General features: G+C 37.1%; 1 protein-coding gene across 4 annotated transcripts in view; it reads right to left on the bottom strand.

Annotated features, from left to right (window-relative positions):
* Positions 1-13,955, bottom strand: part of PPP1R12A (protein phosphatase 1 regulatory subunit 12A) — a 141,915-nt gene that overhangs the window by 85,095 nt on the left and 42,865 nt on the right. For all 4 annotated transcript variants that reach the window (XM_082742788.1, XM_082742791.1, XM_082742790.1 and 1 more), the window contains exon 2: positions 11,530-11,660. In XM_082742788.1, coding sequence (XP_082598914.1) covers positions 11,530-11,660 — 131 coding nt within the window. The remainder of the gene's footprint in view (positions 1-11,529; positions 11,661-13,955) is intronic.

Genomic DNA, 13,955 nt, shown 5'->3' with positions numbered 1-13,955 from the left:
GTTGGTACTTTCTGGTAAAATCAAGAAAGCATTGAAATCAAAACTTGAAGAATGCATACCAATGGTTTAAAGTAAAATCCCAAAGGCAATAAGTGAACATTCTTTAGTAACACTGCATCAATTACACTCTAAATTCCATAGAAAATAATACTGTTGTGAACAAAATCTAGGTGATTAAACACACATACAAAAACATACACAGTATCACAGTTTCATTTTTTAACCTTTTTTTAGTTGGTATATAAAATAATCACACTGTGTTACAACAATGGCATCTTAGGCTTCATGAAAACCAGTACATGCATTATAAAAACATCCAATATATTCCTGGCTTCCTACAGCACCATATCCATTAGCATCTCAAACAGGGCCTATTTTTTTTTTTAATATTTATTTATTTATTTGAGATAGAGCATGAGAAAGAGCATAAGCAGGTGGCAGAAGGAGAGGGGGAAGCAGACTCCCCACTGAGCAGGGAGCCCAATGCAGGGCTCAATCCCAGGACCCTGGTGTTTCTTGGCCTGAGCCAAAAGTAGACACTTAACCAACTGAGCCACCCAGGCACCCTCAAAGAGGCATATTTAAAACCACATTCCACTACAGTCTCTTCTATGCTTCCGCCAGTCTTGCTCTTTAGGTCTCTTGGTAAGTTTAAACGCATCATTTGCTAATCACAAAGGATAAACGAGGGCAGAATAGTGTACTGGTTTAAAGGACAGACTTGAAAAGTTAGACTGACTAGGTTCACATTCTAGTTCTGCCACTTACTCTGTGTGATCACTCTGACTCAAGTTTTCTCATCTGTAAAAGAATTATCATACAGGTCAACCATCACTCATCCAAAGCCAAATTTCAAAACTTTTCATATTTTAGGAAGATAATATTGCAGATTATGTAAAAGCCCCACTGAATCTGAGGCAGCACTTTATAACCAAACACATTAATTAATATTTTTACAAAAAATGAACATATATTAATGGGATAAACAAAGACTATAAATAGCCTTATATCAGTTTAGGTCATGGTTTCCTGCCAAATGAGCCTATACCCAAATTTACAATTAGTCTGTCATTTTTCCAACTTTTTGGGGTTTGTAATTGTGCATATAGACCTGTGAGGTGGTGGAAACAACATATTTTCATGTGCTTTTTAGGGTAACTGAAATTATATACTTAAAGGACTTAGAGCAGTGACTAGCACATATCAAACACTCAATGAACATTAGCTATTATCAGGCATTATCACCACCTTTTGATTTTTCCTCCTATCTCACTACGCATATCCAATGAATCACAACCAAGCCTTACCAATTCTGTTTTCCAATTTCTCTCAGGTCTGCCCCACTTCCAATTTCTGCCAATAATACTAATCTGTGAAGAATAGTTTTCCTAAAATACAGAGTGAGGATCATTCCCTAAAAATGCATCAGCACTAAAGGTCAACCTTAGCAAGGCATACAAATTCCTCTATGCTATAGACTCAGTTCATTTTGCCAACTGGATCTGCTACTCTCTATATACCACTAATGCTCTTCTTCCTGAAAAACTATGGCTCCAAAAAACTCTTCTTATCCAATGGAATCAAAACAAGTATTTGCTTGGTTAACCAGAAAGGCCAATTAAAAAAACAGGGAGTCATAAAATATGATATATAGATATGAAAATAATTAAATGTAAATAAGATATTTAAATCAACACAGAAGATACTGGAGAATGTCTCCAATGTCTTAAACCTATGCTACCTTTCTTGCATAAATCACACTCATAGTACATTTCCTAAGACCTCCAAGGGTCTTTAAAATGAAGCAAAAACTTGAAGTCAACAGGAAAGCAAAGTACACACTCCCTCTGGATCTTTTACTTTCAACCCTTCATTCCTTCATTCAGCACATCCACATCTACTTAAACAGCAATTATATATATAAAATATTTATTTATTTTAGAGAGTGAGTGTCAGCAGGGAACGAGGCAGGAGAGAGAGAGACTATCAAGCAGACTTCATGCTGAGAGCAGAGCCCCATGTGGGGCTCGATGGAGTTGAGACTCCCATCAAGATGGGACCTGAAACAAAGAGTCGGACACAACTGCTGAGCCACCCAGGCACCCATCAGCAATTATATTTTTAAGGCTTGCCTTTATCAAGTCTTTCAAAGTATTTAACTTAGTTACAATAGTAATTTTCTTTTTTGTACATATTTCATCAGTTTTGGGCTATCTAATTAAATAATCAGTAACAAGTTCAGAGGCACTTGGGTGGCTCACTGGGTTGGGCCTCTGCCTTCAGCTCAAGTCATGATCTCAGGTCCTGGGATCGAGTCCTGCATCGGGCTCTCTGCTCAGCAGGGAGCCTGCTTCCCCCTTTCACTCTGCCTGCCTCTCTACCTACTTGTGATCACTCTGTGTCAAATAAATAAATAAAATCTTTAAAAAAAAATAACAAGTTCAGCACACACCCAATTAACTTTTGGTAGTCTTGTAATCCAATCGGTGAAACAGAGTAAGCAACCTTAGTAGAAGTAGCCTATTTGTTGCAATGTTTAGTTTTAACAGCTTTACAGGAAGCAGTCATTATGTTTTAACAAAGAAGTGGCAAATGCTAGTTAATACAGTGGAGGCCAGTTAAAAGAACTTTACCATATATTATTTCTCACTCATGAATAACATGACTTTGTTCAGAGAGCTCCCAACTCTCATAGGCATAAAACCCTGCTCACTGTTTAACATAACAATTAACGTCATCTCCTCTAGAATCATTCTCTGCCCTAATCAAAATCAATCACTTCTTTCGGAAACAACAGATGTTGGCAAGGATGCGGAGAAAGGAGACCCCTCTTATGCTGCTGCTGGGAATGCAAGTTGGTACAGCCACTCTGGAAAACAGTGTGGAGGTTCCTCAAGATGTTAATAACAGAGCTACCCTATGACCCAGCAATTGCACTACTGGGTATTTATCCCAAAGATACAGGCATAGTGAAAAGAAGGTGCACATGCACCCCAATGTTCATAGCATCAATGTCCACAATAGCCAAACTGTGGAAAGAGCCAAGATGCCCTTCAACAGATGAATGGGTAAAGGAGATGTCATCCATATACATAATGGAATATTCAGCCAACAGAAATGATGAATACCCACCATTTGGATCCACATGGATGCAACTGGAGAGGATTATGTCAAGTGAAGTAAGTCAAACATGGCAAGACAACTGTCACAGGGTTTCACGCATATGTGGGACATAAACAACAGCGAGGAGGACCAAAGGGGAAGGGAGAGAATCCAAAGGGGGAGAAATCAGAGAGGGAGATAAATCATGAGAAACTTCTGACCCTGAGAAACAATCTGGGGGTTTCAGAGGAGAGGAGGGAAGGGGGTGGGGGGTAACAGGATGATGGGTATTGTGGAAGGCATGAGCTGTGATGAGCACTGGGTGTTATATTTAACTAATAAAACAATGAACACTGCATCAAGAACTAATTATGTACTATACAGTGGCTAACTGAACATGATAAAAAAAAATAAAGTGATATGGAATGGAAAAAAAAATAGCATAGGATGTGACCTGCCCACAAGAAGAATGATTGGATGTGTTTCCTTCACAGTGGGAGCAAAGCTTGTGCTTGCAGCTTTAATTCCTTGCTGCTTAAAAGACTGGGATTATTATAGTTATGCAAGGGGGATGGACTGGGAGGTGAAAATGGTCATTAAAGGATGTGTTTTGCTTTTTAAAATGGGAGACAGTTGAACTGTAACACGACCGTGTAAAGTGGAAGGAGGCATAACTGGTATAAATCATTGTAACTTAAAAATAATCACTTCTTCAGTGTTCCTTGTACATTTGTTGGTCCCTTTATTCTATGTAGTATTAGTTAATTAACTTCACATGTATCTGTAAGTTTGAGATTAGGAATGGAGTTGTAGCCATTTTTATCTCTCACAATGCCTAAAACTACTTATGAGATGGTTGTGATACAATGAAAAGAACATCAGAATTTGAGTCCTGAGAATGAAGTTTCAGTTCTGATTGTAAAACGGAAGTAACAGTGAACATTCCCATACTGTTCTTTAAAAAAGCAGTAAGAATGTATATGAGAAAATGATTTTTACAGTTTTAAGCAAACACACCTCATTATATAATAGTAAGATAAAAGTATCTCTTATATAAAATTTTAATATTTTTGTAGGATTCTAGACTTAGTTTCACCTTCTGAGACTCCTAATCAAAATACACCGTCTGCTTTAGACAAAGTATTGTTCTTAACAAGAAATATATAAATAAAACCCAAATTCATGAATTTGACAACTCTTCTTGAAGCTCAAATATTCACATATCAAAGTAAGTGTGACATGACTACTACTTTACTATCCTCTTGTTCTTCTCATCTAGTTACATTTACTTTCATACCAGATGACATGACAGTTTTTTTTATAATCAGGAGAACCAAGAGCTCAGCTATTTTTCACTAAAAGCCATGACTAAATACAGTATTTTGAATAATATCAATTTAGCTAACATTTACTGAATACTAAATATGCTATATATTGTACCAAGTATCTTACACACATTCTCTAATCTTTACAATAGTCTTATAGAATAGGAGTAAGTATTTTTATTTTATAGATGAAGAAAAGAGGTTCAGAGAAGCTGCAAATCTGCCTAAAGTTAAGAGCAATTCTGGCTTCTACTCTGAATGCATTATGAATCCACTGGAAGGATTTGAATAAAAATGTGATGTCATCCCACTTGTAGTATTTTAAATGGATCATCCTGGTTGCCGTGTGGAAAACAGATGGGGGGGGAGGTGGCAAGAGGATGGTTATAATTAAAATTGTTGCAACTATAATAATTCCAGTGAAAAACAACAGTGTCCAGGATCAGGAAGAAATTAAAGAGGTGATGAAAATAGTCACATACTGGATATATTTTGAAGGGTAAGCCAAGAGAAATCTTGAAAATTATATTGGATGTTTATGGAATAAAGCTATAATGAAGAAAAGCCACGCCATAAATAAGCCATCACAAATATTTAAAAGTTATCATACTCTTAAATAGTTGATACTTTAATGATCAAGTGACAAAGCTCATGAAACTTTTTCCAAGCTGTAAATAGGACCATGAAAATGTCACTGAATGTAATCCTACTAGCTTTTTTTTTTTTTTTTTTTTTAAGATTTCATTTATTTGAGAGAGAGAGAGAGAGAGAGAGTGCAAGAGAGAGCCAATACAAGCCAGAAGGGGGATAGGGGCAGAGGGAGAGGAAGAAGCAGACTCTCAGCCCTATTGTGGGGCTCAATCCCAGGAATTTAAGCTGAAGGCGGATGCTTAACTGACTGAGCCACCCAGGCACCCCCTACTAGCATTTTATAAGGATATAAAATCTTCAGTAGTAGTGGCTTTGAAACTACTCCAAACACAAGGAAAAATGCATTAAACATACTAATTATGCACTATTCCATCCTATATAAACTAAATAATGCAAGCTTTATACAGGTCTAGTTTTCTCTACTATTGAAAATTTTTATGGCAAACACCAAAGCTACTCAAGATAAAAGCACTCCTAGGAGTGCCTAGGTGGCTCAACCGACTGATCTTCCAACTCTTGATTTTGGCTCAGGTCACAACCTCAGGGTCATAGGATCAAGACCTGCATTGGGCCCTGCTCAGTAATGAGTCTGCTTGGGACTCTTTCCCTCTTCTTCTCCCTCCCCTCTGTGCCCCTTCCCCTGCTCATGCATGAAGCTTCTCTTTCTCTCTCTCAAATAAATGAATTAAAAAAAAAAAAAAAAGAAAAGCAAAATAAAGCAAGCACTCCTAAACATCTGTGGTAGAAGCCTAAAAAAAGAAAAGTGATGAAATTAAAATATAAAAAGATATCAGAATAATCACATCAATAACCAAAACATTAATAAAACAAACTGTTTACTAAAGTCATTCAAATAAATAGAATTCTTTGGCCAATTAAGAAGAACAGGCTGTATAAACTACAATGACATACATACACAGAGTAATAAAACCTAAACAATGAGAACAATGAGAAATAGGTCTATATACCCCACCATATAGTGATTTCCAGAATAGACTGTTAAGAGAAAAAAGCAAATGAAGAAATATGTATATGGTATTCTATCATTTACCTACAAGGGGAAATAATATTTTCAATGATACTTGTATTAATAAACAAACTGGGGGGATGCCTGGGTGGCTCAGTAGGTTCAGCTGCTGCCTTCGGCTTGGGTCATGATTCCAGGGTCCTGGGATCAAGTACCAAACGGGCTCCTTGCTTGGCGGAGAGCGTGCTTCTCTCTCCACCTCTGCCTGCTACTCTGCCTGCTTGTGCACTCATGCGCGCGCTCTCTCTCTCTCTCTCTCTCTCTCTCTCTGATAAATAAATAAAATATTAAAAACAAAACCCACACTGGGGTAAAATACAAAATTTGCAAAATAATGTGGAAGGAAACAGGATAGATAGAATTGCCATTAGAACTCAGTATTTTATGTAAATTATAAAACAAAATTAAATTAAAAAAAGCAAACTCTAAAAAATAAATAAAATTGAACAATGAACCTAACAGTATATCTAATTGGTGGCATAACCACACAGAAAAGAGCTATTTCAATTGCTTTCAACACTTTATGATGGTACATGTGAAGTGGGATACCTTAAGGACCAAAAGAAATGCCCCCACACAAAACTTCAAACTGCTTTCAGTAATCATATTATTGTTGTTAGTGGTATTGTATAGTGGCATTATTATAAAGAGCCTAACATATGTGTAATATATAATGAAGCAAATTAGTAATCATGTGTTATTTTAATACTACAATTCCTGGCAATGAAATAAAGGGAGAAAGGACATATTAATACAAGATAAAAAAGGTAAAGGAAAACATCCTGGTGCCAAGAATGAATTTGAAGCAATGACCAACTCAGTAGCAATGAATAGTTCTAACATCCATTACTAAAAACAGGGCTCACCAGAGAAATAGCAATTCCAAACCCGGGGCGGGGGGGGGGGGGTGGTGGTAAAAAAAAAGGGACATCTTGTAATGCTGGCTAGCAAGGAAGGTTTAAAGATCACTTCATTTGTTCATATCCCAAGGTCTTAGAAGCTAACATGAAGAGACTCTTGATAACCAAAGATGTATAATTTACTAATCAATAAAGATAATGCCAGTAACATATAAAGCACATTAAGTATATATAAATGTAAGAGCTCCTGAAGTTGCTTATCCCTCAAAAAACCAATTAGTCCTTTTTGAAGGTAACTAATGAACCAACTTACTATTTTAAGAATCTGTATATAGAGGAAAAGAATAAAGGCTACAGCCTCTCTTTCCTACAAAACTTGTATTGGGTTGACTATATAAACACGAAGAAGTTTCTTTCTTTTTTTTTTTTAATAGTTTGCATTTTAAAGATTTTATGTATTTATTTGACAGAGAGAAATCACAAGTAGATGGAGAGAAAGACAGAGAGAGAGAGAGAGGGAAGCAGGCTCCCTGCTGAGCAGAGAGCCCGATGTGGGACTCGATCCCAGGACCCTGAGATCATGACCCAAGCCGAAGGCAGCGGCCCAACCCACTGAGTCACCCAGGCGCCCCAACAAGAAGAAGTTTCTTTTACAAAAACATTCCAGTTAAATGAAAAGACAGAATTAAAATGCTGCCACTGTATAGCTCCTATGTTTTCATTTGATTATTTCTTCAGTTAGAGGACTTGGCTTTCATTGCTTTGTGCATAATAATTCAGTTTTTTTTTTTTTAAGATTTTATTTATTTATTTGACAGACAGAGATCCCAAGTAGGCAGAGAGGCAGGCAGAGAGAGAGGAAGAAGCGGGCTCCCTGCTGAGCAGAGAGCCCAATGTGGGGCTCAATCACTGAGATCATGACCCGAGCTGAAGGCACAGGCTTTAACACACTGAGCCATTCAGACGCTCCTATTTATTTATTTTAGAGAGAGCGTGCGAGCAGGGGGAGGGGCAGACAGGGAGAGTGAATCTCAAGAGGACTCCACACTGAGCATGAAGCCTGACATGGGCCTCAATCTCATGACCCCGAGGATCATGACATGGGCCAAAATCAAGATTGGATGCTTAAGCGACTGAGCCACCCAGGCACCCCTGTACATAATAATTTGAATATATAATTTATACTTTATGGTTAGAGAGTTAAGACTAACTGAACTTACGTATTGGAGAGCTAAATTAAATACTTTCTGGGTTCTGTAATTGTTTGCTTTTTCTAATATGTCCAAAGCCATTCTATTCAATTTTACCTTTAAAGCACAACCCAATGACAACAGTATAATTTTTAGGGATGAATACCTTGAAGCGACAGTAAGACTTTTATACTCCCTATATTAGTGTACTAGCGCAACCATAACAAAATAGCATTAAAAAAAAAAAAAATACCACAGTGGGGCACCTGGGTGGCTCAGTGGGTTAAGCCTCTGCCTTTGGCTCAGGGTCCTGGGATGGAGTCCCACATTGGGCTCTCTGCTCAGTGGGGAGTCTGCTTCCCCTTCCTCCTCTGCCTGCCTCTCTGCCTACTTGTGATCTCTCTCTCTCTCTAGTAAATAAATAAAGTCTTAAAAAAAATACTACAGACTAAGTGGCTTAAACAACAGAAGTTTGTTTACTTATAGTTTGAGAGGTCTGAAGTTTTAAGATCAAATTGTTGGCAGGTTTAAAAGGGTTTCTTCTGAGGCTTCTCTCCTTGGCTCAGAGATGGCTACCTTTTTCACAGTGTAATTTCCAGTGGTCTTTTCTGTGTGGATGAACTAGGTGCCTCTTTTTGCAACCAAATTTCCTTTTCTTACAAAGAAACCAGTAAGACTGAATTAGGACCTATCCTAAGGGCCTCATTTTAACTTAATTATCTCTTTAATGGCTGCATCTATACAGTCACAATCCAGATTTTGGGGGGTCAGAGCTTCAACATACGAATTATGTACAGACACAATTCAGCATACTGAAGGAAGAGAATGATGTTAGTGCATACGTATCAATACCCGACCCATCAGTATTTAGTAAAACAATGCATATGCTGCATTAACATCATAGTCCCCAAACTTAAGCCTCCTTTTTTGTTCCTCTAATCCACTCTGAAAAAGGGGAATTATTAAATAATCTTTATTTTTAGTTCTTCCTAAGACTTCTACCTTATTCAAAGCAGGGAAGTTGAGAATAATTATGTGGTGAAAAGGTGAGATAATTGAGTCAGAATATGAAGAGCCATCATCCATTTTTCACTTAGCTGCAAACCAGATGTGAAATTGTTAAACGTCTAGAAACTAAACTGTAATCTCATGCTCTCTGTTCTATGTCCAACAGATAAAATTTTATTCATTTTTTTTTTTGGTAAGACTTTCTTTTTAAGATAATCTCCTTGGGGCTCAAACTCACAACCCTGAGGTCAAGAGTTGCTTGCTCTACTGACTGAGCCAGCCAGGTGCGCTTAGGGGTCAAAAAGAAGTCACTGTATCCAAATCATTCGCAAAACTTTAGAGTAAACTGTGTGGTTCATTGTTTATTTCATCTCTCATTTCAATAGGGATGAACGAAAACTATTTTGTGTATAATGCAGTTCCTATCAAAGCATGTAAACATCTGATATATTGTAGATATGATGATGATGATGATGATGATGAATTACCCAGAAACATCAGAAATGTTTCTGGCAGAAGTGACCTTTATGTAACTGCATTTGAGAGTTTGGTAGGAGCTGGTCAAGTAAAGAAATAAGGCAAATGAACCAAAGTAAGCAAAGACTCATTAATATGAGCCAGCAGTGAAAATCTGGGGAATCAAAAGTAGTCCAGCATTGAGAGAGTGAAAAATATGAAAAGCTCTAAGAGAAATAAGAGGCAGGAGGAAGCCAGATCATTCCTACTATATAATAACATTAATCACTGGGTGAACTAGCTTGGCCAAGGGCATAAAATTAGTCAATGGCAGAAGCAGGATTTATAACAAATTTAACTCCAAATACTTCACTTAGCAGAGTAACCCAATTTTCCTAGGTTGTTCCTGGTTTATAAATATTATAAAGGAGTAAGGAAGTTGAGAACCATGATTGTAATGATGAACAACCTACTGTTGATGAACAAACTACTGTTTTGCATGACAAAAGACTACCTCATTTTATACATAAAGAAATCAAGGCTCCGGGGTACCTGGGTGTCTCAGTTAAGTGTCCAACTCCTGATTTTGGCTCAGGTCATGATCTTAGGGTTCTGGGATCAAGCCCTGCGGTGGGATCCATGCTCGGTGGCAAGTCTGCTTGAGGATTCTCTCTCTCTCCCTCTTCCGCTGCCCCTCCCCTGCCCTCATGCTCATGATCACGCTCTCTTTCAAATAAATAAATCTTTAAAAAAAAGAAAAAGAATCAGAAATCAAGGCCCAGAAAGGAAAAGATGAAATGTAATTAGTATTACAGGTAGTAATAAAACTCAAGTGACTCAGACATTTATTCCTAGGCCAGAGTACTTTTCTTTTTACCAAACACTGCCTCCCATTTAAAATGGTGTATTGGGGCACCTGGGTGCCTCAGCAGATTAAGCATCTGCCTTTGGCTCAGGTCATGATCTCAAGAGTCCTGGGATTGAGCCCCACGTTGGATTCCCTGCTCCAAGGGGAGTCTGCTTCTCCCACTCCCTCTGCCTCAGCCCCTGCTTGTGCACACAATCTCTCAAATAAATGAAATCTTAAAAAAAAAAAAAAAAGATGTATCATAGTTCCAATACACACGGGGGGGGGGGGGGGAGAAATGAAACACACAAAGAAATAACAATATTTAAGACTCTCTTACAAGAGAGAGTTATAAAGCAGAACTCCTATATTCAGTATTTACCAGTGGATAAGCTCTGAGGTAAGCAGACAGACAATAAAACCTGTTTAGGGTGTTGGTCACATAGTAACCAAAAAGTGAAATAATTTAGTGTAAAAATTATTTTGTCAGGAAAACTATACTTCCTTGTTAAATGTTTTAAGAATCAGATTTTCTTGGAAAGTACCATTAAAGGTAGGTAAGAATGATCACTGCCCACTGAATTTTCTAAAAACCATATTTTTAGAAAACAATTTTAGTAACAAGCATAAATGTTTTGACTAATTAGAGAACTATGTAACATATTCTCCCTATAGCAAAGTAACCCAAGTTCTTGTTAGTTTCCCCTAACAACACACAATTATTAAGGATAGACTGACTAGACTGCTAAGTATTATTCTTGAATCATTTGACAATGCTTTCCATGCACTCAAAAGAAAAGGAGATGGGAAAGGAGAAGTGTACAATTACTCGTACTAATAAAAAGTACCAAAAGCCCAAAAAGGTGGGGAGACGGAAGATGACCTCCCAAAGAGAGACTGGATATATGGATTCCCAACTGCTTATTCTTTTTCCTGGGAAGAATAGTTTTCATGAATTAAGGTAATATAAGAGTTCATTTATCTGCAACAATTTCTATAAAATTTCAGGTAACTAAAATAGTGTTTGGATATTTGGACAAAACTAAACATAGAACTGACTTACTCTGCAATGTCAAGATAGCCACAGGAAGCAGCTGCATGTAGTGGTATCCAGCCTTCATTATCAGGTTGATTAATATTTGCTCCATTTTCAACCAGAAACTTCACCATATCAACATTGTCATCAATGCAAGCCTAAAAACAAAACAGAAAGCACAATTAGGAAAAATGTGAAATCAATGCTCCAAATAAACTCTGCAGCTTTTATAACATAACCATTCTCTTTTAGTCTGCTATCTTGACTGTACTGCCATCAAACAGGCTAATGGTACCAACTAAAGTATAAGAGTCCCTGCTTTGAGGCACACATGTGACTAGACTTTGCCAATCTCATGATAAAAATAAGTAGATACTATAGTAACAATCAAAACATTATATGAGTACCAATAATATCCTCTACAGCAATGGTTTCCAAAATGTGGTTTGTTGAGGGGGAGGGATCCTTTCAAGGAATTTACAAGGTCAAAACTATTCTCAAAATAATACTAAGATGGTAGTTCCCCTTTTCACTGTGTTGACAGGTGAACTTAAGAGTTCAGAAAGCACCACCGGCAAAATCTGCTTGTGCGTTAGCACAAATCAAGGCAGTGGCCAAAAAAATTTCTACTAACAGTCACTATATCTCCCACTATGCACTCATAGTTTTTTTTAAAAGCTATTTTTATTTTTGAATGTCCTTGGCAAAGTAGTAAAACCCATAAATCCTATTAAGTTTGGACCCCTGAATACACATCATCTTTTTAATACTCTGTGGAACAAGAGAGAAGTATGGATAAAACACTTGTTCCAAGTACAATGACTGCTCTTAGGAAAAGCATTTGTGTAGCTAAGATGCAAGCTGAACTAGCCACTTTTCCCATGGAATACAATGTTTACTTAAATGAGAAACTATACTTGGTTTAAGTTGGGTTTTTGGCATAGATTTTCTTAAAAATGAACAGACTGTAATTTCAAAAAAACCCCACTATTTGCCATCGATGATGCATTCACACTTTAAGAGCAAATGAATGAATGATTTTAAAGATTTTATTTATTTATTTGACAGACGATCACAAGTAGGCAGAGAGGCAGGCAGAGAGAAGGGGAAGGAGGCTCCCTGCTGAGTAGAGAGCCTGATGTGGGGCTCCATCCCAGGACTCTGGGATCATTACCTGAGCCAAAGGCTTTAACACACTGAGCCACCCTGGCCACGAATGAATGATTTTAAAGTGCTATTTATGTAACAGGGGTACAATACAGCTGTTTTAAAATGAATTAATAAATACTTAAAACCCTCAGTTTTAACCTCTATTATCATGAAATATTAATATATACACACCACTGACACAAAAAAATTTAACTGTAGCCTATAGTAACTAGAAGAAGGGACTTCGATAAATGTCTACTTTGTGCAGGTAGTATGACTGGTGCTTTACTGATTTATATACACTGTCCTCATATAAACCTTCATGAGAGCAGAAATTCTGCTGTATCTGCAGCATCTTACACAGTTCTTGGCATGTGGTAGGGGCTTAATAAGTGGATGAAAGAATGAGAAAGCTAAGATTCAAAGAGATTAAGTAGCCTGAATAAGTCAGACAGGTGAGAGATGATAGAGGTGGCACTAACAGATGTTTAGATTCCAAAAGTATAAGCTCTTTTCCACACATAACACTGCTTTCAACAGATATTCCTAGTTTATCAATGCATTTCTCACGCATCTGTAGTCTCTGAAACAGGGTATCATAAGTGTTAGGTACTTACAAAGTGTTGTAAGAATGAAACCAATTTTTCTTTACCTATCACAGAAGCAAAAAAAAAATACTTTTAGTAGCATTTTCTTAGAGAAAAAAAAAGGGATTAAAAAAAAGCATTATGGTTAAAGTACAAAGTGGAAAAATACTGACAGGGAATCAGAGCTAGGTTCTAGTTTAGGCTCTGCCACAAATTTTGTAGTGATGGACAAGGAATTCAATCTTTTGAAGCTTAATGTCTTTATTTTTCAAGTGGAGGAAAGAAGCTGGTGGGTTATATATCTCTCAAATTCCCTAACGGGTTTAAGATACTTATGGGTCTATGATTCTTCTCCTTGGAACAAGTTATAAGCAACACGATGACAAGGTCCCATAGTGCCCAGAACAGTACCTTACATGTGGCAGATGGTAAATGAATATATGTAAGTAACATTCATATGCACTTTAAGTATATACGGCTTGGAAAAAGAATCGTTTTCAAAAAGCAGTGGTTAAAGAAAGGGCTGGAGAAATCTGAGAACCATTAGCTATCTAATAAAAAAAGAAGAAATGTCAAAATACTGTTATATTAGCAAGTAGTCTATAAAAATGTTATTTGAGATTGCTGATGACCCACAAGGGCATCAATTAATATTAGATCTACTTATAGGCTTAATCATTAATTTTCCTTGAGAAAAGTTTTTTTTTTTTTTAAAGA

Source organism: Mustela nivalis (genome assembly GCF_964662115.1).
Source record: "Mustela nivalis genome assembly, chromosome: 7".
Taxonomy (NCBI): Eukaryota; Metazoa; Chordata; class Mammalia; order Carnivora; family Mustelidae; genus Mustela; species Mustela nivalis.
Note: the sequence above shows the minus strand (reverse complement) of the source record. Positions and strands in the feature narration are given on the sequence as shown.